This window comes from Microcaecilia unicolor, unplaced genomic scaffold (assembly GCF_901765095.1).
Source record: "Microcaecilia unicolor unplaced genomic scaffold, aMicUni1.1, whole genome shotgun sequence".
Classification (NCBI taxonomy): Eukaryota; Metazoa; Chordata; class Amphibia; order Gymnophiona; family Siphonopidae; genus Microcaecilia; species Microcaecilia unicolor.
The window spans coordinates 45,282-73,096 of NW_021963090.1; the positions used below are offsets into that span (position 1 = coordinate 45,282).

The 27,815-nt window shown below is 49.5% G+C and overlaps 1 protein-coding gene across 3 annotated transcripts in view; it reads right to left on the minus strand.

The window, feature by feature from the left end:
- LOC115458921 (ATP-binding cassette sub-family A member 9-like) overlaps positions 1–27,815 on the minus strand; it is a 193,450-nt gene that overhangs the window by 14,045 nt on the left and 151,590 nt on the right. For 2 of the 3 annotated variants that reach the window (XM_030188774.1, XM_030188775.1), the window contains exons 28-34: positions 22,034–22,125; positions 19,164–19,284; positions 16,272–16,389; positions 12,329–12,420; positions 8,476–8,639; positions 842–917; positions 280–374 (exon numbers count right to left, since the gene is read on the minus strand). In XM_030188774.1, coding sequence (XP_030044634.1) covers positions 280–374; positions 842–917; positions 8,476–8,639; positions 12,329–12,420; positions 16,272–16,389; positions 19,164–19,284; positions 22,034–22,125 — 758 coding nt within the window. Of the gene's footprint in view, positions 1–279; positions 375–841; positions 918–8,475; positions 8,640–12,328; positions 12,423–16,271; positions 16,390–19,163; positions 19,285–22,033; positions 22,126–27,815 lie in introns of those variants that run through there. The other variant, XR_003940171.1, reaches the window with a different exon arrangement.

Here is a 27,815-nt window from a genome sequence, read left to right on the forward strand (position 1 = left end):
ATAACATTTGTTGCCATAGCGATTCCTCCCCCCCCCCCAAAAAAACAAAAAAACAATGGGGACAATTCTATGAAGTGGCACCTAAATGTAGGTGCAACAAAGAAGACCAGTTCTATAAGGTTCGCTTAATGAGTTTTACAATTTATTTATTTGTTGCATTTGTATCCCCCATTTTCCCCACCTATTTGCAGGCTCAATGTGGCTTTGTTACATATCTGCCGAGTAGAGTGATAGACATACCTGAGCCCCGATTACTATTAAGTGAAAGTCATTTCTTACCACACTTGCTGTTGGCCTTTAGGGTCCAGTCCAGTTGACGGCTCATCTAGAAATACAACTGTTGGGTTCCCCAGCATGCTCAGTGCAAAACTTACCTACACGGAGGAGAAACCAGACTCACCGTATTTGATTTTAGGGTTAACGTTGACATCAGAGAGGAGGCCGGGAACAATGGGTGCGATATTTAAAATGATTTAAATGGCCGGGAGAGGCTTCTGCCCTTTTAAATTGCCGGTCCAGGGGTTGGGTGAAGCTGCAACACCGAGTAGGGATTTCATCTTGGTGCCAAACTTTACACCCAATGTGCAAGGCACAAGTTTTACAAATTGCCCCTATATTAGTGTAACTCTGTATTAAACCAGGGATATTCAAACTAATACAGTATAGTTCAATATCAAAAACAGTTTGAAAAATACGTTATGTAGATGTCTCTCTTTGTTATTAGAGAATTAAGTCAACAAATTCCTTACTTATAAATTAATCAACAAGGAACCCTATATTAGTGTATAAATTCTGAAGGAAAAGTATTTGCTTGGCCGCATAAGGTGAAGGGAAAACTCACTTTTCTAGTTATTCCCGCAGATAATTTTTTGGCTGGTTTGTCAAGATGCTCCTTCAGGTCCAAAGCGTTCACTATGCTGGAAAAATGAAAAAAAGAAAGGCCGTGGGTTGTTCTTGTTTGCATCTTTCTTGAAACTTCCAGGTGCTCACGTTTAAACGCCCACTTTGCACATACATGTTTACAGTAATGGCATTTGCATGTTTACATGTGCACCTTTGCACATAAAAATTGACGGATGAGCAAAGGGGAAGGAATGGAGCCAACTTACCTTGTTAATGGCCATAAGGGGGTGGGTGGGGGTGGGGGGTTATGGGCTATGAAGAGGAAGAGTGAATGGGTGGGCTACAGGAGCCTGAAGAAACCACAGGCTCCTGTACTTTGGGGTTGGGGGGGCGGGATTTTGTTATTTAAGTATTGTTCTAGAACTGTTTGTTCTTACCTCAAGATAGTGGAGTCCTGTACTGTTATCTTTATTGCACTGTAATATTTAATACTAGTATAAAAGGCCCATTTCGGTAGGCAATGAAACGGGGGCTAGCAAGGTAATCCCCCCTCCCTCCCTCCCTTCCGAGTGCCAGACCCCCCTCCCTCTCTCCCGAGTTCCAGACCCCCCTCCCTCCGCTTCAAGTTCCAGACCCCCCTCCCCAGACCTCTCCCTCCCTTCCGTCTGAGTTCCAGACCCCCCTCCCTCCCTCTGTCCCAGTTCAAGGCCCCCTCATGCCCCTTCCACCGAGTTCCAGACTCCCCCCTCCCCCCCGATTTCACCCCCCCCCCGCGTTACTGACCCCTGGACCCCCGTGCCGCGACCCTCTCGACTCCCACTTCCCGCAGAAAACCCTCCCCCGCCGGCGTCGCGTACCTGTGCTGAAGACAGCCAAAGTTCTCTTCTTGTCTGTGCCGGCGATGCTTGTTGAATGATCATCTGTTGAAGTTTCTGTGTGTGCGTCTGATGTCAGACGCACGCACAGAAACTTGAACAGATGATCATTCATCAAGCAACGCCCCGGCGCAGCCGAGAAGAGAAGTTTGGTTGTTGTCAGCACAGGAACGCAACGACGGCGGGGGAGGGTTTTCAGCGGAAGGGGGGGATCGAGAGGGTCGCGGCAGGGGGTCCAGGGGTCACTTACGCAGAGGGGGGGGTGTTGAAATCGGAGGGAGTCGAACTCGGCGTCAGGGGGCCTTGAAGGGGGTGGGACGTGTGTGTGTGGGGGGGCCGGGGTGTTGATGTTCTTCGGGTGGGGGGGGGGGTGCTTTGGTGATGCGCCGGGGGGGGGGGGGTTCTGTGTTGCAGGAAGCGGCGCACTGACAGCTGATTCCCAGGCAGGGGGAGGAGTACTCCTCCCCTTGCCTTGGAATCAGCTGTCAGTGATGTTACTGACGTCAGTGTGTTCTAAGCTGCCTAGCAGACCACCTCCGAGGGATCCACGGTCCCAGGCAAGTTAGAACGTTGGAGGTGAGTATTATTATATAGGATATTTGTGAGAAACACTACCTTCCTATAAATAAAGTACAAAAAGTGTATTCAATGCTGGAATTTATTTTTTTTTTTAATAACAATAAAGCCTGTAATAATTATACAGATGAAAGCCTTAGAAATTTTAGGCGGAGGGGCTCAAAATCAGAAAGGAGAGCTGCAATGCCCAAATGTGTCACTTCCCCTTTTTTCAAAAGCACGCAAGGTTAAAAAAAAAACAACAACACGACAACACTCGAAAGTCAATCGTAAACACAGATACTTATCCGAAGAATGGGCCATGTAAACCCTCTTGAATGATGTTGTTCTTGCAGATAAGTGTCTGTGTTAGGATTGACTTCGGACTGTGTTTATTTTTTTCAACCTTACTTACTTTCAAAAAAAAGTGATAGTGACAATATTTGCACTGTGATTAAATACGAGAAATGTAGTTTATTTATTTATTTGTAGCATTTACACCCCGCTCTTTCCCGCTCAGTAGCAGGTTCGGTGCGGCTTACAATGTACAGTACAAAGTTATCACAGAGATGATGGCTTGCAACGTATGGTATAAAATATTGCAAAGATAACACAATTGTATAGAGTGGGGCAAGAGGAAGAGATGTGGGGGGAAGGGATTACGGTAAAGGGTAGTGTTAGTGGTATGCGTTGGTTCGTGAGTTATGTTGGGTGATTTGGATAGGCTTGTTTGAAGAGGTAAGTTTTCAGCAGCTTTCGGAAGGGTAGGTGTTCATTGGTTGTTCGGATGTGTCTTGGTATTGCGTTCCAGAGTTGACTGCCCGCAACGGAGAAGTTGGATGCGTAATAGGTTTTGTATTTAAGACCTTTGCAGTTGGGAAGGTGAAGGTTGAGGTATGTTCGAGAAGATTTTCCTTTGTGGTACAAAGTATATTGTCGATTTTAAGGCCAACCCCCTAAAATACATAAGGGTTTCAACATATAATTCTCACAGGCTTTATTATATATAAAACATTTTTCCAGCATTGACATTTTTTCCACTTTATATATGTTATTACTAGCTGTTGAGCCCGTGAAAACGGGCTACTTTTGGAATGGGGGGGGGGGGGTTCCGAACCCCCCCCACCCCCCGCCCGGCCCAAGCAGCACTGTAAACTTACATCAGCACGCAGCAGCAGGCACATCAGCAAAGCTGCCGTCGGGGCGGGCTTCCTTCTCTGCCTGTGTCCCGCCCTCGTGTGACGTAACGTCGGCGAGGGCGGGACAAAGGCAGAGAAGGAAGCCCGACGGCAGCTTTGCTGATGTGCCTGCTGCTGCGTGCTGATGTAAGTTCACAGTGCTCGGGCCAGATGGAGGGGCGGCGACGACTCCGGGGGAGGGGGAGCGGTTCCGACGTCTGCAGCATGCCAGTAGAGACTTCCGTCTCTGTCCCGCCCCCATCATCACGTATTGAAGCGGAGGCGGGGCAGAGAGGGAAGTCTCTACTGCGCATTTGCGAGTGAGTACGGTCACTCGCCGTTTATGTGTTTGATTTGTGTGGGAAATACTAAAGAACCGTGCATAGCAATATTTGGACTTGTTTTGGCGGAAAAGCTTTGTACATTTTAAGACTGTCTAGAAACCTTTTGATAGCTCACAACACATATGCAACACTTGATGTCATTCTGTGGGGCCTCCTTGGTTCTTAAACATTTTATTTAGAGAACTTCAAGAAGTGGGTGGGTGGAGAACACAGACTACAGGTAAGTAACTTTCTCTGAGCACATGCAAGATTGCAAGTCCTCACAAGTCAAACTCCCCAGCTATAGGTTGCCTTCAACGAAAAAAGAGAAAAAGTGAACGGCACTGCCAACAGACAGATACCATATACTGTTTTTGTTGGCAATAAGCCTTTTTAAGTGTTGCCGTTGTTCTTTTTTGGTTATTTTATTTTTTAGTGGAGATATCCTGGAAATCCAAGAAAATTGGCTCTAAATCTCAAGCAGATTCTGGAGAATAGACTGTTCAAACCTACTGTTGCATTATGAATCTCTTGCGAAACAATAGATAGATGGGAATGTATGAACTGAAGTCCATATCACAGCTCTGCAAATATCTATAGAAGTCAATTTCTGGCCCCAGTTCTTGGAGGCTGTTCACCCTTCTAACGTTGAGGAAGATGAATGATCCTTTGTCCAAGGGTGCTTAGAAGGAGTGGCAGCAGCCAGTACTTCAGAAACCTTGACGCCATGCTCCAACAAGGGCCAATGTCATAAGTACATAAGTAATGCCACACTGGGAAAAGACCAATGGTCCATCGAGCCCAGCATACTGTCCACGACAGCGGCCAATCCAGGCCAAGGGCACCTGGCAAGCTTCCCAAACGTACAAACATTCTATACATGTTATTCCCAAAATTGTGAAATTTTCCCAAGTCCATTTAGTAGCGGTCTATGGACTTGTCCTTTAGGAAACTGTCCAACCCCTTTTTAAACTCTGCCAAGCTAACCGCCTTCACCACGTTCTCCGGCAACGAATTCCAGAGTTTAATTACGTGTTGGGTGAAGAAAATGTTTCTCCGATTGGTTTAAAATTTACTACACTGTAGTTTCATCGCATGCCCCCTAGTCCTAGTATTTTTGGAAAGCGTGAACAGACGCTTCACATCCACCTGCCCACTCCACTCATTATTTTATATACCTCTATCATGTCTCCCCTTAGCCGTCTCTTCTCCAAGCTGAAAAGCCCTAGCCTCCTTAGTCTTTCTTCATAGGGAAGTCATCCCATCCCGGCTATCATTTTAGTCGCCCTTCGCTGCACCTTTTCCAATTCCACTATATCTTTCTTGAGATGCGGTGACCAGAATTGAACACAGTACTCAGCATTAGTATTCTCTGAGGTTGATTAATGAACTAAATCAAAAAGACAATGATTGGCGCTCAGTGCTGAGAGAGGCTGAAGGTACGCTACTGGTGCAACTCCTGGATCCCTCTGGATTGATGTCTCCAATGCCGATGACACTGGGTTAGACTTAGAAGCACTGGAGATCTTTCCCCTTTATTCTTCACTTCTCTCAGTAATCTGCAAATACAGAGGGCACCGAGAAGGTTTGTTATTATCAGGCCTAAGGCACCACAAGCCTCAGGCATCAACTCCAAATATGGTCTCACCCAGTGGCGTAGCCACACAGCCAATTTTAGGTGGGCCTGAGCACAAAGTGGGTGGGCACAAAATTTTCTCTCTCCCCCCTCTCCCCAAAATTGGCTGTCTGGCTACCCACTGCCCCAACCCCCCCCCCAAGCCACCGCTGCAGGTTTCTCCGGCACCACCTACCGGCACCCAATGGGCCTTCTTTCCCCTTCCTCCGTCGGGCAGCGCCAGCCTAACTGTACAACAAAGCTGCACGGTACCGGGTCCGTCAGCATGCTGCCGCTAGCTCCTACCTTGTCATCTTTTGGCAGAGGTGTTAGTTCTGCTGCTAAATCTGTGGCGGATCTACGCGGTGCCAGGGCTGTCTCTCTGTACGCTGCTGCGACTGCTTCCTCTGCGCTAGCCCCACCTCACCTCCGATACTCTTTCTGAAGAGGCGGGGCTAGCGCAAAGGAAGCAGTCGCAGCAGCATACAGAGAGACAGCCCTGGCACAGCGTGGATCCGCCGCAGATTTAGCAGCAGAACTAACACCTCTGCCAAAAGATGACAAGGTAGGAGCTAGCGGCAGCATGCTGACGGACCCGGTACCGTGCAGCTTTGTTGTACAGTTAGGCTGGCGCTGCCCGACGGAGGGAGGGGAAAGAAGGCCCACTGGGTGCTCCGTTGCTGGGTGGGCCTGAGCCCAAACTGGGTGGGCCCAGGCCCACCCGTGGCTACGCCCCTGGTCTCACCACTTCATGCATTTCATAATGCATGCTGAGAGCTTTAATCTGGAAGGTGTTGCCAAAAGGTATAGCTGCAGAAAAATCAAATAACTCTCAAAACCAGAAGGTCCAGCTGGAATGGCAAGCGTCATAAAAGGGTGACAAGATGTGAATTCAGAAAAGTGGAAAAAGAAGCGGTCAAAAATCTTAACTGAGGATAATAAAAGGGATGAAGGCTTCACATGTGACCTAGATAAAGTGAAACAAGTGGCGAGATATACAATGAGAAGCGTAACTATCTAGCACTGTGGAAAAGTGAAGGCTGAAAAGGCCCCCTCAATGACAAGTACTGCATATGTGTGGTGAGCTATCCAAAAGCTTCCAGAAGGTATCTCATGCTGTAGACGATTTTATTCCTGTCCGTACTCTGTCATAAGTACATAAGTAATGCCATACTGGGAAAAGACCAAAGGTCCATCGAGCCCAGCATCCTGTCCCCGCCAGCGGCCAATCCAGGTCAAGGGCACCTGGCAAGCTACCTAAACGTACAAACATTTTATACATGTTATTCCCAAAATTGTGAAATTTCCCCAAGTCCATTTAGTAGCGGTCTATGGACTTGTCCTTTAGGAAACCGTCCAACCCCTTTTTAAACTCTGCCAAGCTAACCGCCTTCACCACGTTCTCCAGCAACGAATTCCAGAGTTTAATTACGCGTTGGGTGAAGAAAAACTTTCTCCGATTTGTTTTAAATTTACTACACTGTAGTTTCATCGCATGCCCCCTACTCCTAGTATTTTTGGAAAGTGTGAACAGACGCTTCACATCCACCTGTTCCACTCCACTCATTATTTTATATACCTCTATCATGTCTCCCCTCAGCCGACTCTTCTCCAAGCTGAAAAGCCCTAGCCTCCTTAGTCTTTCTTCATAGGGAAGTCATCCCATCCCGGCTATCATTTTAGTCGCCCTTCGCTGCACCTTTTCTAGTTCTACTATATCTTTCTTGAGATGCGGCGACCAGAATTGAACACATTGACATCATCCATTTGTGAGGCAATTCTGCTTCTTCTTGGAGAACCATATTAATTAGGCACACCTTCTTCGTTGCCTCAAAAAATGGGAGTGAAGGAAACCCCTAGACCAGTGCTTCTCAAACCTCTCCTGGAGGCATAACTAACCGGTCGGGTTTTCAGAATTTCTGCAATGAATTTCGTGAGATAGATTTGCACAAAATGGATTTCCATTATGTGCAAGTCTATCGCAAGCATATTCATTGCGGAGATCCTGAAAAACCGACTGGCTAGGTGTGCCTCCAGGAGAAGGTTGAGAAGCACTGCTCTAGAACCTGATCCTGGAGGCACCCCAGCCAGCCAGGCTTTCAGGATAGCCACAATGAATATTCATGAGATAGATCTGCATGCAGTGGAAGCACTGAATGCAGATCTCTCTCATGGATATTCACTGTGGAGATCCTGAAAAAACCGACTGGCTAGGTGTGCCTCCAGGAGAAGGTTGAGAAGCACTGGTCTAGAACCTGATCCTGGAGGCACCCCAGCCAGTCAGGCTTTCAGGATAGCCACAATGAATATTCATGAGATAGATCTGCATGCAGTGGAAGCACTGAATGCAGATCTCTCTCATGGATATTCACTGTGGAGATCCTGAAAAACCGACTGGCTAGGTGTGCCTCCAGGAGAAGGTTGAGAAGCACTGGTCTAGAACCTGATCCTGGAGGCACCCCAGCCAGTCAGGCTTTCAGGATAGCCACAATGAATATTCATGAGATAGATCTGCATGCAGTGGAAGCACTGAATGCAGATCTCTCTCATGGATATTCACTGTGGAGATCCTGAAAAACCGACTGGCTAGGTGTGTCTCCAGGAGAAGGTTGAGAAGCACTGGTCTAGAACCTGATCCTGGAGGCACCCCAGCCAGTCAGGCTTTCAGGATAGCCACAATGAATATTCATGAGATAGATCTGCATGCAGTGGAAGCACTGAATGCAGATCTCTCTCATGGATATTCACTGTGGATATCCTGAAAAACCGACTGGCTAGGTGTGTCTCCAGGAGAAGGTTGAGAAGCACTGGTCTAGAACCTGATCCTGGAGGCACCCCAGCCAGTCAGGCTTTCAGGATAGCCACAATGAATATTCATGAGATAGATCTGCATGCAGTGGAAGCACTGAATGCAGATCTCTCTCATGGATATTCACTGTGGAGATCCTGAAAGCCTGACTGGCTAGGGTGTCTCCAGGGGCAGGTTTGGGAACCACTGGTCCAGATCATCAGCTATGCTTTACAGTCTTGATAAATCTGAATAGTCCATTGCTTGGTAACTTGTTCAACTTGGATCATTCATTTACCGTTTGATGACAACATCTGTATCCTCTTTCTTTATCCCTCTGACAGCGGCATAAATCTCCAGATGTGCTTTCACAGTAATGTGGGGCCAGAGGCAGTTGTCCTGGGCACAGTATCCAAGGAACCCAGTTGAGCCTTCATCGGTGTCTTTCTTCCTGATAAACACCTGCAGAATCAGCCTATTAGTTGGGTTTTACAGAACAGGCACCAACAGAGACACATGGTTTTAACGCGCTTTTTTAGCCTGCTAATTTCCTATCGCTCCTTTGGGCTTCCAGATCAACTGGAAATTCCCACAGCTAGTTTTGGTGTCATGAGTCTTCATTTGCATCTCATTTTCCCTATTTTATATACCCCCTCCCCCATATTTTCAACACACTTAAAACTCTACCCACCAGTGGCGTAGCCAGAATGTAATTTTTGGGTGGGCCAGTGGGTAGGTTGGGTGGGCATGCATTTCTTCTTCCCTTCTTTACCCCCCCCCCCATGAACTTTAAAAGTTAAATACTATAAATTTGAACCCCTCCCCACCCCGACAACCCATCTGAGCCCCCCTGCACGACCCAGTCCCCACCTGCCTACCAGCTCCACGATCGACGAGCAGACGACCCTCGTCTTCCATCCGGCATCGAGTCTTAAAAAAAAAAGCCCGGAGAAACGCCTCGCGTCTGCTGTGCACTGCTGTAAAGCAAGCAGCAAATCGTCTCGTCGGTCCTTCCTTCACTGTGTCCCGCCCTCTGATGTAACTTCCTATTTCCGCAAGGGCGGGCACAGTGAAGGAAGGACCGACGAGACGATTTGCTGCTTGCTTTACAGCAGTGCACAGCAGACGCGAGGCGTTTCTCCGGGCTTTTTTTTTTTTTTAAGACTCGATGCCGGATGGAAGACGAGGGTCGTCTGCTCGTCGATCGTGGAGCTGGTAGGCAGGTGGGGACTGCAGCACCAGCAGAGCACCCCCCTCCCCACCTGCTGACACCCGGGGCTCGGCGGGCCTGGAGGGAAACTGGCTGGGCCTGGGCCCGTCCAGGCCCACCCGTGGCTACGCCCCTGCTACCCACAGATAAAATTGTTATACCCGAATGTTTCTTACTATTGTCCTATCGCCCAATGATATTTTGACTTTGTCTTCCCATAACCCTTCACAATGTAACCCATAATCGAATTGTAACAAATTGTATTTCCATTATTCATATCATATTGTAAGCCACACTGAGCCCGCAAATAGGTGGGAAAATGTGGGATACAAATGCAATAAATAAATAAACAAACAAACAAACAAACAAACAAACAAACAAACAAACCCTCAGTTCAATCCCTGGAGTGACAGATGCAGTCAGTATAAGGGGATCATGCACCAGGGCTCCATTCAGACATATGCCCTAAGTCTGGCCACTAGGTGTCACTGTTGTTCAACGATTGGGACTTATCTCACCCAGGGCTGTGAAATATACTCCCCATGAGGTTACTAGACTGGCTGTCTTCCGTCCTGGCACCCTGAGCACCAGAGGAAAATCTGATCCAGGAATAAAACACTGAACTACCGAGTTGGCCCTGGTTTTAGACCAAGTATGTTGTCAAGTTACAGGAGAAAGGAAAAAATAACAGTGGTGAGTAAAATCGGGTACTCAAATCACACTGTCATGAAAGAAAATAAAAATCTATTTACTTATGTATTTATTGATAACAATTTTTATATACCATCTTCCTGAACAAGATCATTCAAGATGGTTTACAAAAGACACAAAAAAAAAAACAGACTTAATAGAAAAAAACAATACTAAAATCACAGGCAATAATCAATTAAATGAATCATCTACAATAAATCAGAATAGGCAAAAGAAGAATCCTAACTAAAAGGAAAATGTAACATTTATCAATGCAATCATACTTGCAGTTCTGTCAGCTCGTGTAACATCACGAAAGATTCTAGTTCCTCACTCTTAGGAAGGGTTTACTTCTAAGCTGTGGTGTTTCTTGGTTGGCTGCCACCCAGGGCGGATTGCATTCCCCCCCTCTGGATGCAGCATCTCTCCCCCAGTGCATCACCTCCAAGCCCCCCCCCCCCCCCGGGGTGTATTCTTGTTACTTGCTGGGGTGCAGGGAGCAGCCGCTCAGCTGTCGGCTCCGCCGGTTCCCTGCTTCCTCTGCCCCCGGAACAGGAAGTAACAGCAGAGGGAGCAGAGAACTGGCGGAGCCGACAGCCGCGTGGCTGCTCCCTGCACCCCTCCTGCAGCACGTACCCGGGGCGCACCGCCCCCCCACCGCTGCTTCTAAGTCCCTAGGAGGTTTATACTGTACACCAGTGATATCTCTCGCTACTTTTTGGGATTCTGTCAAAAATAAAGAAGGGATGGGAAACCACCGAGACCAAATACTATGACACAGTATCTAACGTAGCTTATACTCAGTGGCGTTCCTAGGGGGGGGGGGGGCTGACACCCGGGGCGGATCGCCGATGCGCCCGCCCCCCGGATGCAGCACGACCCCCCCCCCCCCCGGCGAAAGGACACCCCCCGCAAAAGAACCCCCCCCGGGTTGCACGCCGCTGGGGGGGGGGGGGGTGCCGCACGCGCCTGTCCTTCGTTCGTTCCATGCTCCCTCTGCCCTGGAACATAACCTGTTCCGGGTCAGAGGGAGCATGGAACGGACAAAGGACAGGTGTGCGCGGCATCCCCCCCCCCCCCCCCCCAGCAGCGAGCATGGAACGGACAAAGGACAGGTGCGCGCGCGGCATCCCCCCCCCCCCCCCCCCCCCCCCCCCAGCAGCGTGCACCCGGGACGGACCACACCCACCCCCCCCCCCCCCCAGGAACGCCACTGCTTATACTGAATGTAGTAGTAATCTTAAAAGGGTAACAGGGAGGCATCAGGCATAAATAGAGGCCATTGGACGTCTTACAGCCCCAGCTGTTTCAAGTCCCAGCCTATAAGTAATTAGTCAGTCATAGTAACATAGTAACATAGTAGATGACGGCAGAAAAAGACCTCCACGGTCCATCCAGTCTGCCCAACAAGATAAACTCATATGTGCTACTTTTTGTGTATACCTGACCTTGATTTGTACCCGTCCCCTTCAGGGCACAGACCGTACAAGTCTGCCCAGCACCATCCCCACCTCCCAACCACCAGTCCCGCCTCCCACCACCGGCTCTGGCACAGACCGTATAAAGTCTGCCCAGCACTATCCCCGCCTCCCAACCACCAGTCCCGCCTCCCACCACAGGCTCTGGCACAAACCGTATAACTCTGGCCAGCCCTATCCCCGCCTCCCAACCACCAGTCCCGCCACCCACCACCGGCTCTGGCACAGACTGTATAAGTCTGTCTAGCACTTGCTTCCGCCGTGCCCAAACTAAAATAACATACATATTTTTATTTGGCAAAACCTTATTTTACAATTTTCAATGTAAAGCTAAATACTTAATCAAACAACTAAAATGTAAACATAAAGAAAATTTGCTTATCCTGCTTAAAAAAGAGCCAGCACTGAAATACCGAACACGCCCGACGCCCACACTGGAATCAAATGGCGTTTGAGTCAATCAGACCTGCTTCCGGGGTAGTTGGACGTTGCCGTCTTGTAAGGCTAGGCTCAGGGCCTTGAGATTAGCCTTACAAGATGGCGTAATGCCAGTCAATATAGTTTTGAGCAATGCCCAACTACCCCAGAAGGGGTGAAACGCTATTTGATTCCAGTGTGGGCGTCGGGCGTATTCAGTGTTTTTCTTCTATATTGTCTGTGCATTTTCTTTAGGAATGTACCGACCCAGAGCTAGTGGGTGAGGTGGAGGTGTTTGGGGGGGGGGGGCATGCTGCACAGAGCGTGCTTCCAGCTTGCAACGTTCCTGGACCTACCTGTCCTGCAGATGGCGTTGTTTCTCCGGTCAGCATAAATACTGTCGTAGTTTTACCAGCTCCATTGGGCCCTAATAACCCCAAGACTTCCCCTAAAACAAACCAGATCTTTTTAGTCAATATTGTCCCACACAGCAGCAGCATCATCTCAAGAAGCACAGCAATCAGTCTAAAAACAGTTCGAATCAGTGGCGTTCCTAGGGGGGCTGACACCCGGGGCGAATCGCCGATGCGCCCCGCCCACTGGGTGCAGCGCCCCCTCCCCAGAACAGCGTGACACCCCTCCCCCCCGGTGAAAGAATCCCCGATCCCCCGGCGAAAGAACCCCCCCCCCGGGTGCACGTCACTGGGGGGGGGGGGGGGTGCCGCGCGCCTGCCGGCTCTTCGTTTTCATGCTCCCTCTGCCCCGGAACAGGAAGTAACCTGTTCCGGGGCAGAGGGAGCATGAAAACGAAGAGCCGACAGGCACGCGGCACCCCCCCAGCGGCGGGCACCCGGGGCGGGCCGCCCTCACCGCCCCTCCCCTTGGTACGCCACTGGTTAGAATACTTGGGTTGTATTGGTAGTTAGGCCAAAGGCGACAGACATGGGAAACTTAACCATTTAAGAGTAGCTCTGTTGGTCTCAAAAGCAAAAAAACAACATTCATTGCATCCCCCTATGTATTTAATCCACATCCCCTGACTCTGGGCAAGTCACTTAACCCTCCATTGCCCCAGGTACAAATTAGTACCTGTATATAATCATTTATTAAAAGTTTACTATCCTCATCCAGCGTCTGTTTTGAACAGCCTGACTCCGTTCCCACGCCTTCTTTTTCTCGTATAATAAGCAAACCGCTTTGATTGTAACCACAGAAAGGCAGTACATCAAGCAGGGGCGTAGCTAGGTGAGGCCACGGGGGCATGGCCCCCTGCTTTCACCCCCCTGCCGCCGACCCTCCTCCGCCACATTCGAACCCCCCTCCCCCCGCTGCCAACCCTCCCCAGGTACCTTTGCTGGCGGGGGTCCCCAAACCCCACCAGTCGAAGTCCTCTTCAGCGCCGGTCTCGGCACGTTGCTGATCTGGATTCTGTTTCTGTGAGTCCTGACAGAATCCAGGTTGGCAAACGCACCGGACTTGGAGACTGGCACTGAAGGGGACTTCGGCTGGTGGGGGTTGGTGACCCCTGCCAGCAAAGGTACCTGGCAGTGGCGGGGGAGGGTTGGCGGCGGCAGGAGGGGGGGGGGGGTCGAAAGGGATGGGCGGAGGGGCAGTGCCACGGGGGGGAGGGGGGGTCAAAAGTGGCATGGTGGTTGGCGGCACCGGGGGGGGGGGGGGATAAAATGTGCCCCTTCACCTCAGGCTCTGGACTCCCCTCCCACCGGTCTGGCTACGCCCCTGATATCAAGTCCCATCCTCTTTCCCTTTTTGGACTTCATGCTTCAATAAACTAGTTAGTCTATAATGTGCCACCAGCCTCTTCGTTGTTTTAACTATTACATAGCAATTTAGTAGGTGACGGCAGAAAAAGACCTGTACGGTCCATCCAGTCTGCCCAACAAGATAAACTCATATGCGCTACTTTATATGTATACCTGACCTTGATTTGTATCTGCCATTTTCAGGGCACAGACCGTAGAAGTCTGCCCGGCACTAGCCCCGCCTCCCAACCACTAGCCCCGCCTCCCAACCACCGGTGCTGCCACCCAATCTCCGCTAAGCTTCTGAGGATCCCTTCCTATTGCTGTATCATATCTCTGGATCCCCACCAGGAAAGAGCTGAGATTCTACCAAGTACTGTCCACCTTCAGGGCAGGTTATTCTTTCCATCTGATTTTCTATGTTATTTCATAGGTAATAAAAATTGGTCGTGAGGGGTTCCCTAAACTTTTCTAGTGACAGATGGGAGCAATAAAAGGCGCACGTCCGACAAAAAATGAAAGTGCCTCGCACACATCTGTAACTATTGCTCTGCACATACCGTGTTTCCCCGAAAATAGGACCTACCGGGGTTTTCCTGCAAATTTAAAATATAAGACATCCCCCCAAAAGTAAGACCTACCAAACTTTTTTTTTTAAGCAGGGCCGCCGAGAGCCACCTGAGGTCGCCCCCACCCCACCCGAGGTCGGTCGCCCCCCCCCCCCCTCCGTCGCTCCCGGAACTAACCTGAAGCTCCTTTCACCTTCGCAAGTTCGGATTCGAAGCAGGGCAGACCTCTCCTTCCTTCCGTGTCCCGCTCTCGCCTGTCGTAACGTAACGTCAGGCGAGGGCGGGACATGGAAGGAAGGAGAGGTCTGCCCTGCTGCGCTGCTGCTTGCTGCTCCGAATCCGAACTTGTGAAGGTGAAAGGAGCTTCAGGTTAGTTCCGGGAGCGATGGAGGGGGGGGGGGCCCGGCGACCTCGGGTGGGGGGGGGGGGGGGCGACCGATGTTTCCCGGAAAATAAGACATCCCCCCGAAAATAAGACCTAGCGCGTTTTGGGGAGGAAAAATAAATATAAGACAGTGTCTTATTTTCGGGGAAACGGTAGATATCAGCTTGACAAAAGGCACTTTTGTTTTCTTTTGACATGCGCAAAAAAAAAGCCGCAGTTACCGCTGAACCAGCAGGCTCCTCCCCCATTACCTCGTAAGTTCTGCATGCATGAAATTTGCATCTATTTAGCTCTCCGCTTTAACTGTCAATGACCCACCTATGAGCAAAAAATTCTACTGTCCATCACTTTCCGATCACTCACAGTGAAAATGGAAGGAAAGAGTTAATTTTGGGCAGGACGGTTCGGGGAGGAAGTCCCAGAGCAGGCCACAGGCAGCCTATGAGCAGTGACGATCCTAGGTCGGCTGCCACCCGGGGCGGATCGCCGATGCGCACCCCCCCAGCGCATCAACTCCCCCCCCCTCCCGGGTGCATTCTTAGCTGCTGGGAGCAGCCGCGCGGCTCTGGCTCCGCTGGCTCCCTCTGCCCCGAAAGTAACCTGTTCCAGGGCAGAGGGAGCAGGGAATCAGCGGAGCCGACAGGCACGCGGTTGCTCCAGCGGCGTGCACCCGGGGTGGACCGCCCCCACCGCCCCGCCCTTGGTATGCCGCTGCCTATGAGTGCCACTGCCAGGTGAAGACGCCGAGAGGATTTTAAGGGGTGGCCGGGTCTGACAGGGGGTGCATACACCACAACACACTTACCCTATACACGCCACCGACATAAGGGCCGACTCTGCCCCTAGACTGCCCACACATAGCTGGTTTTGGCTTAGGTGGTTGGAGGGTATATTCAGCACTGCTATCTGATTAACTGGCACTGGAGATCAGTGGATAGTCACGCACAGGTGATTTAACCAGGCAAGAGCCCAATCGCTTTTCTCCACCACCGCCAACTCCAGGCTCCGCCCTTTCTGCCTCGCCTCACCTCATGCTTGGAATAAACTCCCTGAGCCCAAACGCCAGGCCCCCTCCCTGCCCATCTTCAAATCATTGCTCAAAGCCCACCTCTTCAATGTCGCCTTCGGCACCTAATCACTACACCTCTACTCAGGAAATCTAGACTGCCCCAACTTGACATTTCGTCCTTTAGATTGTAAGCTCCTTTGAGCAGGGACCGTCCTTCTTTGTTAATTTGTACAGTGCTGCGTAACCCTAGTAGCGCTCTAGAAATGTTAAGTAGTAGTAGTAGTAGTAGTATTACATATAGCAGTGATTTAACCAGAGCTGAGATTGTGATGTCATAATGCCTCATTCCACCAATGCCTAAGAGCCAACCTCATCAGTGATGTCACAATGGCTTGATTGTCCTATATTTGTCTCACTCTTATCTATTAGATTGTAAGCTCTTTGAGCAGGGACTTGTCTCTCTTTGTTAAATTGTACAGTGCTGCGTAACCCTAGTAGCGCTCTAGAAATGTTAAGTAGTAGTAGTAGCTTTGAATGTCGACCCTAAAGAGATCAGGAAACAAATGCAATATTTACCTTTTTTGACGCAGAAAGAGACATTTTTGGTGGCTGCCTTCTTCTTCTTTTTGAAAATGGAACTGGCCCTTTGATCCTTGTACTCCTTTCGCAGGCTGCTGGCTACAATGACTGCGTTCTGAGAAGGTCAGAAACGAGAGACATTGAAAAGGAATGAGAGCTGCAGCTCACCACAGTGGCGTAACGAGGGGGGCTGCCACCCGGGGCGGTTCGCCGTTGCACCCCCCTGGGTGCAGCACGATGACATACCCCCCCCTTGGCGCATCAACACCCCCCCCCCGACCCAGTGCCCACCCTCTTCCGTCCAACCAGCTCCCTACCTTAAAAAAAATATTGGAATGCTCGCGCCTGCACGTAAAAGAAATGTGCAGCGTCTCATCGGGCCTTCCCTCGCTCTGTCTGTCCCGCCCTCCGCTGACGCAACTTCCTATTTCTGCAAGGGCGGGACAGCCAGAGCAAGAGAAGGCCCAATGAGACGCTGCACATTTCTTTTACGTGCAGGCGCGAGCATTCCAATATTTTTTTAAAGGTAGGGGGAGCTGGTTGGACGGAGGAGGGTGGGCACTGGGGGGGGGTGTCGATGCGCCAAGGGGGGGGCAGTTGGCAGGGAGCACCCCCCCCCCGAGCTGACACCCGGGGCGGACCGCCCCTCCTGCCCCCCCCCCCTTGCTATGCCACTGGCTCACCTGTCTTTGCTTGAATATTATTCAGTACAGCGACGCTAGTTTCATCCGTTACAATATCAGTGCTCCTGTTTCCTGGGTCTGTTTTTTTTTTTTTAAAGTTACAGTTCTCCAGAATAATAATAATAAGGAAATGACCTTCTCCTTATTTTGCTCGGCTAGAGGGTCAATGGAGCACAATGTTAGGGTTGGAGGCAGGGGCGTAGCCGGCAGGAGGGGGGTCCAGAGCCTGAGGTGAGGGGGCACATTTTAGCCCGCCCCCGGCGGCGCCGACTCCCCCCACCATTATCGACCCCCCCCCGGCGCCTCCGACCCCCCGCTGTCGCCAACTTTGCCGACCCCTGCTGCCAACCCTCTCGATCCCCCGCCGTCGCCTACCTTTGCTGGTGGGGGACCCCAATCCCTGCCAGCCGAGGAGGTCCTCTTCTTCCCGCGAAGGCTTCGTTCTGTTTCTGACGTCCTGCACGTTGTATGTGCAGGACGTCAGACTCACAGAAACAGAACGAAGCCTTGCGCCGGAAGAAGAGGACCTCGCTGGCTGATCTGCAAGGCTTCGCGATCCAGCCTCATTTTACCACAAAGGTCTTTTTTAAGACCATCACAATTGCGTGTCGTTACTTCTGGCTTTTCATTTTTCAATTAAGTTTTAAAGACTCCTGATGTAGGCCATCTGGCCGAAACACAACGTTGTGTCAATTTACCACTCCTGCGGTCCCTGTCTTTGGATAGCCTGGTTCTCACTCCCACTTCCCTTTAAATTGGGGAGTGAACAGAAGACTGAGTATAGACCTCCTCAATTAAGTTCCCATCATTCAGTGACAGGCCTTTCTGCTAATCAGGATTATAACCATGGCATGTCCAAGCCATTCCTAGCTCATATCTCTTCTTCTTCGTCCTAGTATCTTTCATTTCATATCTATATATCACACTTTTGCAAAAATACAATAAAAGGTATTCATTCTTTTATTACGCTCGCATAACCTATTATAAGATTTTCCTCCACTAAGGAGTGAAGTTATCAACATGGGCTACTGTTAAGATGGGTTATTTTGCCACTAATTGGTGCTATTTTAGCCCAGGCCTCGTTTTATGCAACAAGATCGGGGGGGGGGGGGGGGGGGGGGGGGGGGGGGGGGGGGGGGGCCGATACGCAAAAGTCCCCATAATGCACCGCTCGCTATTTCCACCTTGGTAAAAATGACTGAGGTGGACATAGTAAGCGAAGCGAAAAAGAAACTACATGCAAATGAGCTGCACGGTAAAAGTCTGTGCAATCCATTTGCATGTGATTTGTTTTTTGAGCCAGGGCATGCACATAGCAGTCAATCGGTAAGCGTGGTTGCTATGCACATGTATCGAAGAGCTAAGCGTGACTCCATGGCGAGGACAGTAAAGCCACTGCTGGTGTGGGCTACCCAGATTCATCATTCTGCTTTCGCTGGGCAAGTCTGTGCCCACTCACCCTCTGGCCAGCTCCACAGCAAGCTGAGGTTGAAGGTGGTGTGTGGGGGACAGCAGACAATGGGGGATCCAACGCCGCTGGTGTGTGGGGGTGCTCTGAGTTCCTGCCAGAGGTCTTTGCTCTGCTGGCAGTGGAGGGTTTTCCTGCAGAGGATGTCGACGCTACTGGCCTGTGGAGGGGGTGGGGGGTGCTCTGATTTCCTGTGTGGGTCATAAGTGGGCTCAATCTTCCATCCTACCCCATTCCTCAGCCCCGCACACAAAGCTCTCGCAGCCGACAGCTCCAGGAACACATCAGAGGACCACTACCAACAGCTCCTGACCTCCCGTTAAAATTTCCTCAGACAAAGTAGGCGTTCATTTCTCTGTATGTGTCCGAAATGGCTATGCTTCGCATGGAATGCACATTTGAATAGTAACGAGCTCATTATCATAGTTTTACATTCTGGTTGGCTGCCACCGCGAACGGAAAAAAGCCCGCAGGGCCCGTTTGTGCATGTCTCGCAGAATACCGTCCTTGCTAAACCAGCTTCAACCGGTCTAAATCACACGTGGCTGCCCTGGTAAGTTTTCTGTATCAGGACCCTAGTTACTGATAACCAGGGTTAACAGGAAAATAACACATCTTTATGGCGGTCCATGTTGATAACCCTCCTTAGTATGCTCTTGAGTTGCAAACTCTATACTTCTTTGTCTCTGTCATGAAAGAAATCATTTGCTTGAATAACTGATTAAGTAATTGGTTTACCTCTTCATTGGTTTCCGATGCCATGAGGCTACTAACCCGCTCCCTTTCAGCACGGACATCCTCATCTTCTCCTACTGGATCCTCAGGGTTCTGCAAGACTTTGTGTTTTCTGGGGAGAATCCTGACAGAGGAAAAGGCTCCGGTCATTCACTGCCATTTTAGCACTGATGGAACTTCAGGTTCTGCCAGTTACTTGTCACCATAGCCACCGAGAAGGGGGACAAGGGGGGGGGCCCAGTGCAGGGGTCTCTCTCGCTTTCTCTCCTGCTCCTGACGGGACCCGGGTGATCGCGTCCCAACAGCAGCAGGAGAGAGAAAACTCTGGCGACAGGCCACCCCCCCTTGCATTGCCTGCCTAGCAGCTGCTGGGCCCTCAGGCCGCGCATGCTGAGTTTTGAGACTGAGCGTGTGTGACCTGAGGAAAGCAGCCACAGGGGAAGGCAATGCTGGACAGAAGAAGGAGCCACGCTGCTTGCAGCTGGCGGGGCCAGCCAAGGTACGTCAGGCGGGTGAGCGGGTGGGGGGGGGGGGGGGGGCGGCAGTGGCGATGACGATTCTGCCCCAGGCCCAGCGGCGGTGGTTCTGCCCCGGGCCTGGCGGCCCTGCTTGTCACATGGATTGGCCCCTGTTGGAAGCAGGATACTGGGCTGGATGGACCATCGGTCTAACCCAGTATAAATACTTTGGCAAGACTAAGGGGCCGTGTACGGTACAGTAGGTTTTGCAATTAACTGCATATTAACAGCAAAGATTAACATGCAGTAAGTGCAAAGTCCATGCGGTAAATGTGGTGGTGGTGGTAGTGGGGGGGGGGGGGCTGCCCTGCATTTACCGCAAAGGGCACTCATTTAGTGCAGGTTCAGGTTGCATTTATCCGCTATGGAAAACCAACATCATAGTGGTTTACAGTTATCAGGTATGGTTGAGCCAATGAGCGCTGACTACCGACTGCTACAGGAGAGGCCGCGGGATAGTGTACCGTGGTTGAGGAGGCTTTTCGATCATCAGTTGTTCTATTCTGCGCCCCTACGTCTTGCCCCATCCTTGGCCACTTTTAAATCTAGACTGAAAGCCCACCTCTTTAACATTGCTTTTGACTGGTAACCACTTGTAACCACTCGCCTCCACCTACCCTCCTCTCTTCCTTCCCGTTCACATTAATTGATTTGATTTGCTTACTTTATTTTTTGTCTATTAGATTGTAAGCTCTTTGAGCAGGGACTGTCTTTCTTCTATGTTTGTGCAGCGCTGCGTACGCCTTGTAGCGCTATAGAAATGCTAAATAATAGTAGTAGTAGTACTTGTGACCTGGATTGGCCACTGTTGGAAACAGGATGCTGGGCTTGATGGACCTTCGGTCTGTCCCAGTATGGCAATACTTATGTACTTAGGATTCTGAATGGAATCTTGCTAGTCTTTGGGATTCTATATAGAATGTTGCTACACTTTGAAATTCTGCATGGAATCTTGTTATTCTTTAGAATTCTAGAATCTTGCTACTCTTTGGGGTTCTACGTGGAATGTTGCTACTATTTGGGTTTCTGCCAGGTACTTGCCCCTACGTCTTGCCCCATCCTTGGCCACCTTTAAATCTAGACTGAAAGCCCACCTCTTTAACATTGCTTTTGACTCGTAACCACTTGTAACCACTCGCCTCCACCTACCCTCCTCTCCTCCTTCCTGTACACATTAATTGATTTGATTTGCTTACTTATGCTAAATGCTAAATAGTAGTAGTAGTAGATTTTCAACAGTAAGTGTCAGACCCCTGAAGCAGACGGATATTCCGTCGAAACACGGCCCTGTGTGCTGCTGAATAAAGTTTGTTTTATCTACCTCAGGCTGCGAAGATTTTTTGGTCCACCCCTACTCTTTGGATTTCTGTTTTGACTGCACGTAGGGTGTTTTTTTTTTTTTTTTTTTTAACCTTAACCTCTGGGTTTTGTTTGGAGTGCAGTATCAGCATTAGGAGAGGCTTAAGGAAAGAGCTGCAAATATTGATAGGAAAACAGGGAGCCTATTTTAATTTTTATAGATTTATATTGCCTAACTTCCAATCACAGTTCATATGTGAAAAATGTTTTTAGTACACTACTACTACTACTTAACATTTCTAGAGTGCTACTAGGGTTACGCAGCACTGTACAAATTAATAATTAAGGACGGTCCCTGCTCAGAAGAGCTTACAATCTAAAGGACGAAATGTCAAGTTGGGGTAGTCTAGATTTCCTGATTAGAGGTGTTGTGATTAGGTGCCGAAAGCGACATTGAAAAGGTGGGCTTTGAGCAATGATTTGAAGATGGGCAGGGAGGGGGCCTGGCGTATGGGCTCAGGGAGTTTGTTCCAAGCATGGGGTGAGGCGAGGCAGAAAGGGCATAACTTCTCAGCAAAGCTTCAAGGTCTCCCCAACGTTGGCCACCGTTTTTGCGGTATACAGGGGATAGCGACCAGAGAACAATTCCAGTTGTGCTCACGGAGTCATCCTCTCTCGACTGAAAATATGGTTTCTCTGATGCAGCGGTTAGTACACTGCTAAATGGCGGCCAATGGCGGGAAGATCTTGAAGTTTTGCTAAGTACAAAAAAACATTTTCCATATGAACTGTGATTGAAAGTTATAAAATATAAACATATGGATGGGAGGTTTTTATGCCAATGATTGATATTTAAATGGATATTGGAAATTAAAGGCCTTTTCCTTCTTTTTTTAAAGATATACATGGACATGCTTTTGGAAACGAATGAACTGACCGTATTGATTTGAGTGAAGTCATTTCTAAATTAAGAACGGTAAAGTGGTTACCAGATGTCTTACGGAAGTATAATTGAAGACAGTAGCATTTCTAGGTTTGTATTATTCTTGGACAGACCTGAAGACAGGATCTTTGCTTATCATCATCTTTCCATATTTCATTTCCAGACAGCGCAGAAGGAAAAGGAAGATCACGAAGTGCACAGTGGACTGGAAAAGAAGAAAAATGAAGGCAGATAAAGAGCATATGGCCTCTCTAATCCACCCACCCTTCCCTCTCCCTATCAGGGCCGTGCTTAGGGTCTCCGGCGTCCCCCTGCAGTTGGCCCCGCCCCCCCCCGAAAACGATCGCTACACTAACTGCCCTCTTCTCCCCAGATCCTTTTCCTTTTTTTTGTTGTTTAAATTTACCTCTGTCAGGCGGCAGCGTAGCGTTAGTGAGAAGGAGGCGGTGCTCCCCCGCCCCGACGTGTCAGTCTTCCCTTCGCTCAGTGTCCCGCCTTCTTCTGATGTCAGAAGAAGGTGGAACTGAGCGAAGGGAAGACTGACACATCGGGGCGGGGGAGCGCCGCCTCCTCACTAACGCTACACTGCCGCCGGACAGAGGTAAATTTAAACAAAAAAGGAAAAGGATCTGGGGAGAAGAGGGCGAGGTTAGCATGGTGCGGCTCCTGCCATGCTTACCTCGCTTACCGTGTTGGCATGGCCCTGCTCCCTATGTACTTGTCCAGAGCTTTCTTGAATTCAGATAGTCTTCATCCCCACCACCTCCACTGACAGGCCGCTCCACACATTCACCGACCTTGCCATGAACAAATATTTCCTCAGGTTACTCCTGAGTCTGTCTCCTTTCACCTTCATCCTATGTTCCCTCATTCCAGAGCTTTCTTTCTGCTTCCCATGCATTTATACCATGGAGGTATTTAAATACTCTAGGGTGGGGCAGTGGGGGCAGTCTGCCCGAGGTGCCGGCAGCGACGGGGCACATGCAGGAGGCACGCGCTGTTGGCTCTGCCGGTCCCCTGCCCCGGAACAGGAAGTTGACATCCGAGGGGGCAGGGGAGCGGCAGAGCCGACAGCGCATGCCTGCTCCGCACACCCCCTTGCGTGGAGGAGGGGGATGGGTGTGCACGTGCTCCACCTCAGGTGCCATATAAGGCAGGTAAGCTGCTGTTTAAATGTCTCTATCATCTTTAAATCTGTCCCTATACATTTTGAGAGGAAGACCACTGTCTATTTTAGTAGCTGAAAGGGTCTTTTACAAAGGATGTGCTCTTACTAGTATAAGACTACTCGGTGATAAATCTGAGGTCACAATTTGATGGGGTGGAGGGGGAGAGACGCCACAGACCGTGAGTTTCTGAGGAGCAAAGGTTTGCAATTCTGTCCTACTAGTCAGACATCTAATTGAGTTTTTGGGAATCCATAGCTAGTATGCATAAGATATATCAAAGATACATTGAAGATCCAATATATGGAAATACATTTCTTTGTACTTTTAAGGATGGGCTCGAGTGTCAGCATTAGTGCTCTTGTTATATATTCAAGCAGAATGCCGTGGCCTCTGAATGTCTACAACATTCAGAGTCTTGTTACAACTTTGGAGTGACTCAACGGATAGATACCGACAGCAACTCAATTGACAGATATATTAATTGTGGAGTTTCCTTTGCACTCGTAACGGTTGCGCCGCCACGTCAGTTTGGTGCAGAGCAACATGAATTTCTCCTCATCAGCTGTTGGAGGACTGTCAAGATAAGTACATCGTTTCTTGTTAAGACTCTTACTTTTCGTTGAGTGGGAGGGTGCAGTCTGTTCTTCTTGTGAAGGGTTGTTGATGTTATATGTGTATTGATGTGTACTGATGACATGATAGAGGTCTATAAAATAATGAGTGGAGTGGAACAGGTGGATGTGAAGCGTCTGTTCACGCTTTCCAAAAATACTAGGACTAGGGGGCATGCAATGAAGCTACAGTGTAGTAAATTTAAAACAAATCGGAGAAAGTTTTTCTTCACCCAACGCATAATTAAACTCTGGAATTCGTTGCCGGAGAACGTGGTGAAGGCGGTTAGCTTGGCAGAGTTTAAAAAGGGGTTAGACGGTTTCCTAAAGGACAAGTCCATAGACCGCTACTAAATGGACTTGGGAAAAATCCACAATTCCGGGAATAACATGTATAGAATGTTTGTACGTTTGGGAAGCTCGCCAGGTGCCCTTGGCCTGGATTGGCCACTGTCGTGGACAGGATGCTGGGCTCGATGGACCCTTTGGTCTTTTCCCAGTGTGGCATTACTTATGTAATTATGTTTATGAAGTGTGGGTAACAGCACTATACACATGTGATTTTATATGTACATAAGATTTTAATGTAAAATTTGTGGTATGGAATGAAGATTGTGTAAGAAGTCATAGTTGTGGTAATAGATTGTTTCATTCTGTTTTATTCTGTCACTAGTAAAAAAGGCCAGTTTCTAACACAATTGAAATGGGCGCTAGCAAGGTTTTCCTCGGAGTGTGTATGTTTGAGAGAGTGTATGTGAGAGTGACTGTGTGTGAGAGAGAGAGAGTGAATGTGCGAGTAAGTGTGTGTGAGAGAGAGAGAGAGTGAGTCTGGGTGCGAGTGTGTCTGTGAGAGAGAGTGTGAGTGTGTGAGAATGAGAGTGTCTGCAAGTGCGTATGTGAGACACAGTGTGTGAGAGAGAGTGTGTTTCACACAGATACAGTGTGTGCGAGAGAGAGAGTGTGTGAGACAGAATCTCTGTGAGACTGAGTGTATGAGACCAAGAGAGTGTGTGAGTGACTGTGTGACACATAGAGAGTGAATGTGACACAGTGTGAGACAGAGTGTGTGAGAGACAGTGTGTGAGAGTGAGAAAGACATTGACTGTGTGAGAGATTGTGTGTGACAGAGATACCTCCCCCCCCCCCCCATATCTGGTGTCAGGCCCCCCCCTCCTGCCCTCTCTCTGGTGTCAGCCCGCCACTCTCTCTCTCTCTCTCTCTGGTGTCTGAGCGTTACTGTGCAGGATGCTGAGCTCTGGCTGTGCTTCAAGGAACTGACCAATCCTATTTAATAGAATGCACCTCCAACATTCTGAAGCCGAGAAAGCTCGTGTGGTTGGTCACTTCTGCTTGTGACGAACCCGGAAGTACGTGATGTCAATTCAGGAGATGGATACAGAGAGCAGGAATGCCTCAGCCATGCAGTCAGCTTCAGAATGTTGGAGGTGCCTTTTATTATGTAGGATATGCATGACTGGAAAACAACAATGTAAATTCTCTGCACATCACACTTTTTATTAAGTGGGCCTTTTGCAAAGGTGCACTAGCGTTTTTAGCTTGCACTAAATGCTAGAGATGACCATCAAGCTTATTTTCGAAAGAGAAAGACGCCCATATTTTGACCCAAATCGGGAGATGGGCGCCTTTCTCCCGTGGGCGCCCAAATCGGTATAATCGAAAGCCGATCTTGGGCGCCTCCAACTGCAGTCTGTCGCGGGAATGAACAAAGTTGACGGGGGTGTGTTGGAGGCGTGGTGAAGGCGGGACTGGGGCGTGTTTATCGGCCGAGGAGAGATGGGCGCCCTCAGCTGATAATCAAAAAAAGAAGGGCGCCAGAAGCGAGAATTTGGGTCACTTTTTCTGGACCCTTTTTTATCACGAACAAGTCCCCCAAAAGTGGCCCAAGTGCCCAGATGACCACCGGAGGGAATCGGGGATGACCTCCCCTGCCTCCCCAAGTGGTCACTAACTCTCTCCCACCAAAAAAAAAAAGAACTTTAAAAACTTTTTTTTCCAGCCTGTATGCCAGCTTCAAATGTCATACTCAGGTCCATCACAGCAGTATGCAGGTCCCTGGAGCAGTTGTTAGTGGGTGCAGTGGACTTCAGGCAGGTAGACCCAGGCCCACCCCCCCCCCCCACCTGTTACACTTGTGCTGGTAAATGGGAGCCCTCCAAACCGCCCCCAAAACCCACTGTACCCACATCTAGGTGCCCCCCTTCAGCTATAAGTGCTATGGTAATGGTGTAGAGTTGTGGGCAGTGGGTTTTGGGGGGGATTTGGGGGGCTCAGCACCCAAGGGAAAGGAGCTATGGACTTGGGAGGTATTTAAAAATTTTTTTTAAAAACTTTTTAGAAGTGCCCTCTAGGGTGCCCGGTTGGTGTCCTGACATATGAGGGGGACCAGTGCACTACGAATCCTGGCCCCTCCCAAGACCAAATGCCTTGGATGTGTTTGTTTTTGAGCTGGGCAGCTTCGGTTTCCATTATTGCTGAAAACCGATAGCGCTCAGCTCAAATCCGCACAAATCCGATGCATTTGCCCGGCACCAACTGTATTATCGAAACAAAAGATGGATGTCCATCTTTTTCGAAAATACGGTCTGTCCCGCTCCTTCGCGTACCCGACCTCGGAGATAGTCGCCCATGGAGATGGGCGTTTGCGGTCGATTATGCTCCTCCATGTATTCCTATGGGTGTCTCTAGCATTAAGTGCGCACTAAAAATGCTAGCGGGCCTTTGTAAAAGATCCCCTAAATTAGATGCTGGGAAAAATAATCCAAATTAACGACACATTTCTTCCCTTTGTCTGCACTGTATTTTATTTATTTATTGCATTTGTACCCCACATTTTCCCACCTATTTGCAGGCTCAATGTGGCTTACATAGTACCGTCAGAGGCGTTTGCCCAGTCGGTGGATAACAAATACAAAGTTGTATAGTGATCGTATGAGGTTAAATAGAGGGTCGGAATGGATGAAGATTGCATGTTGTCCTGTTCAATCATAGTCGTGCTGTGTTGGTAGGTGAAGAGGGTTACGTGGGGTCGTTGGGGTCAGAATGGATGAAGATTGCGTGTTGTCCTGTTCAATCATAGTCGTGCTGTGTTGGTAGGTGAAGAGGGTTACGTGGGGTCGTTGGGGTCAGAATGGATGAAGATTGCGTGTTGTCCTGTTCAATCATAGTCGTGCTGTGTTGGTAGGTGAAGAGGGTTACGTGGGGTCGTTGGGGTCAGAATGGATGAAGATTGCGTGTTGTCCTGTTCAATCATAGTCGTGCTGTGTTGGTAGGTGAAGAGGGTTACGTGGGGTCTTTGGGGTCAGAATGGATGAAGATTGCGTGTTGTCCTGTTCAATCATAGTCGTGCTGTGTTGGTAGGTGAAGAGGGTTACGTGGGGTCGTTGGGATCAGAATGGATGAAGATTGCGTGTTGTCCTGTTCAATCATAGTCATGCTGTGTTGGTAGGTGAAGAGGGTTACGTGGGGTCGTTGGGGTAGGCCTTTTTGAAGAGGTAGGTTTTTAGTGATTTCCTGAAGTTCAGGTGGTCGTGGATTGTTTTCACAGCTTTTGGGAGCCCATTCCATACTTGTGCGCTTATGTAGGAGAAGCCGGCTGTGTAAGTTGTTTTGTATTTCAGTCCTTTGCAATTCGGGTAGTGTAGGTTTAGGTAGGATCTTGATGATCTGACTTTGTTTCTTATTGGTACGTCTATAAGGTCTGTCATGTATCCTGGGACTACGCCGTACATGATTGTGTATATTCTGTACAACCTCTTAATTGATCTCACTGGAGACACAGCATAAAAAGTGAGTCTGTGCACGAACGGACATATTGCTGCTGTGGTGATAACCAGAATTCACCAGGCCAGTGGCATAGTTACCGGTGGGCCTGGGTGGGCACAGGCCCACCCAGATGCAGCACCACACTGCTCTCATCCCCCTTCTCCTCCACGGCGGCCCAGCATCTGCATTCTGGTCTCTGAACCCAGCGACTCATTCTCACTGCTTACGCTGGCCTCGCTGGTTTCCGTGTGCCGTGTTCCGCCAGACAGGAAACAGGCAATGATGTCAGTGAGGGCGGGACGTGGCAGATGGAAGCCTGTGGGGCCGGCGCA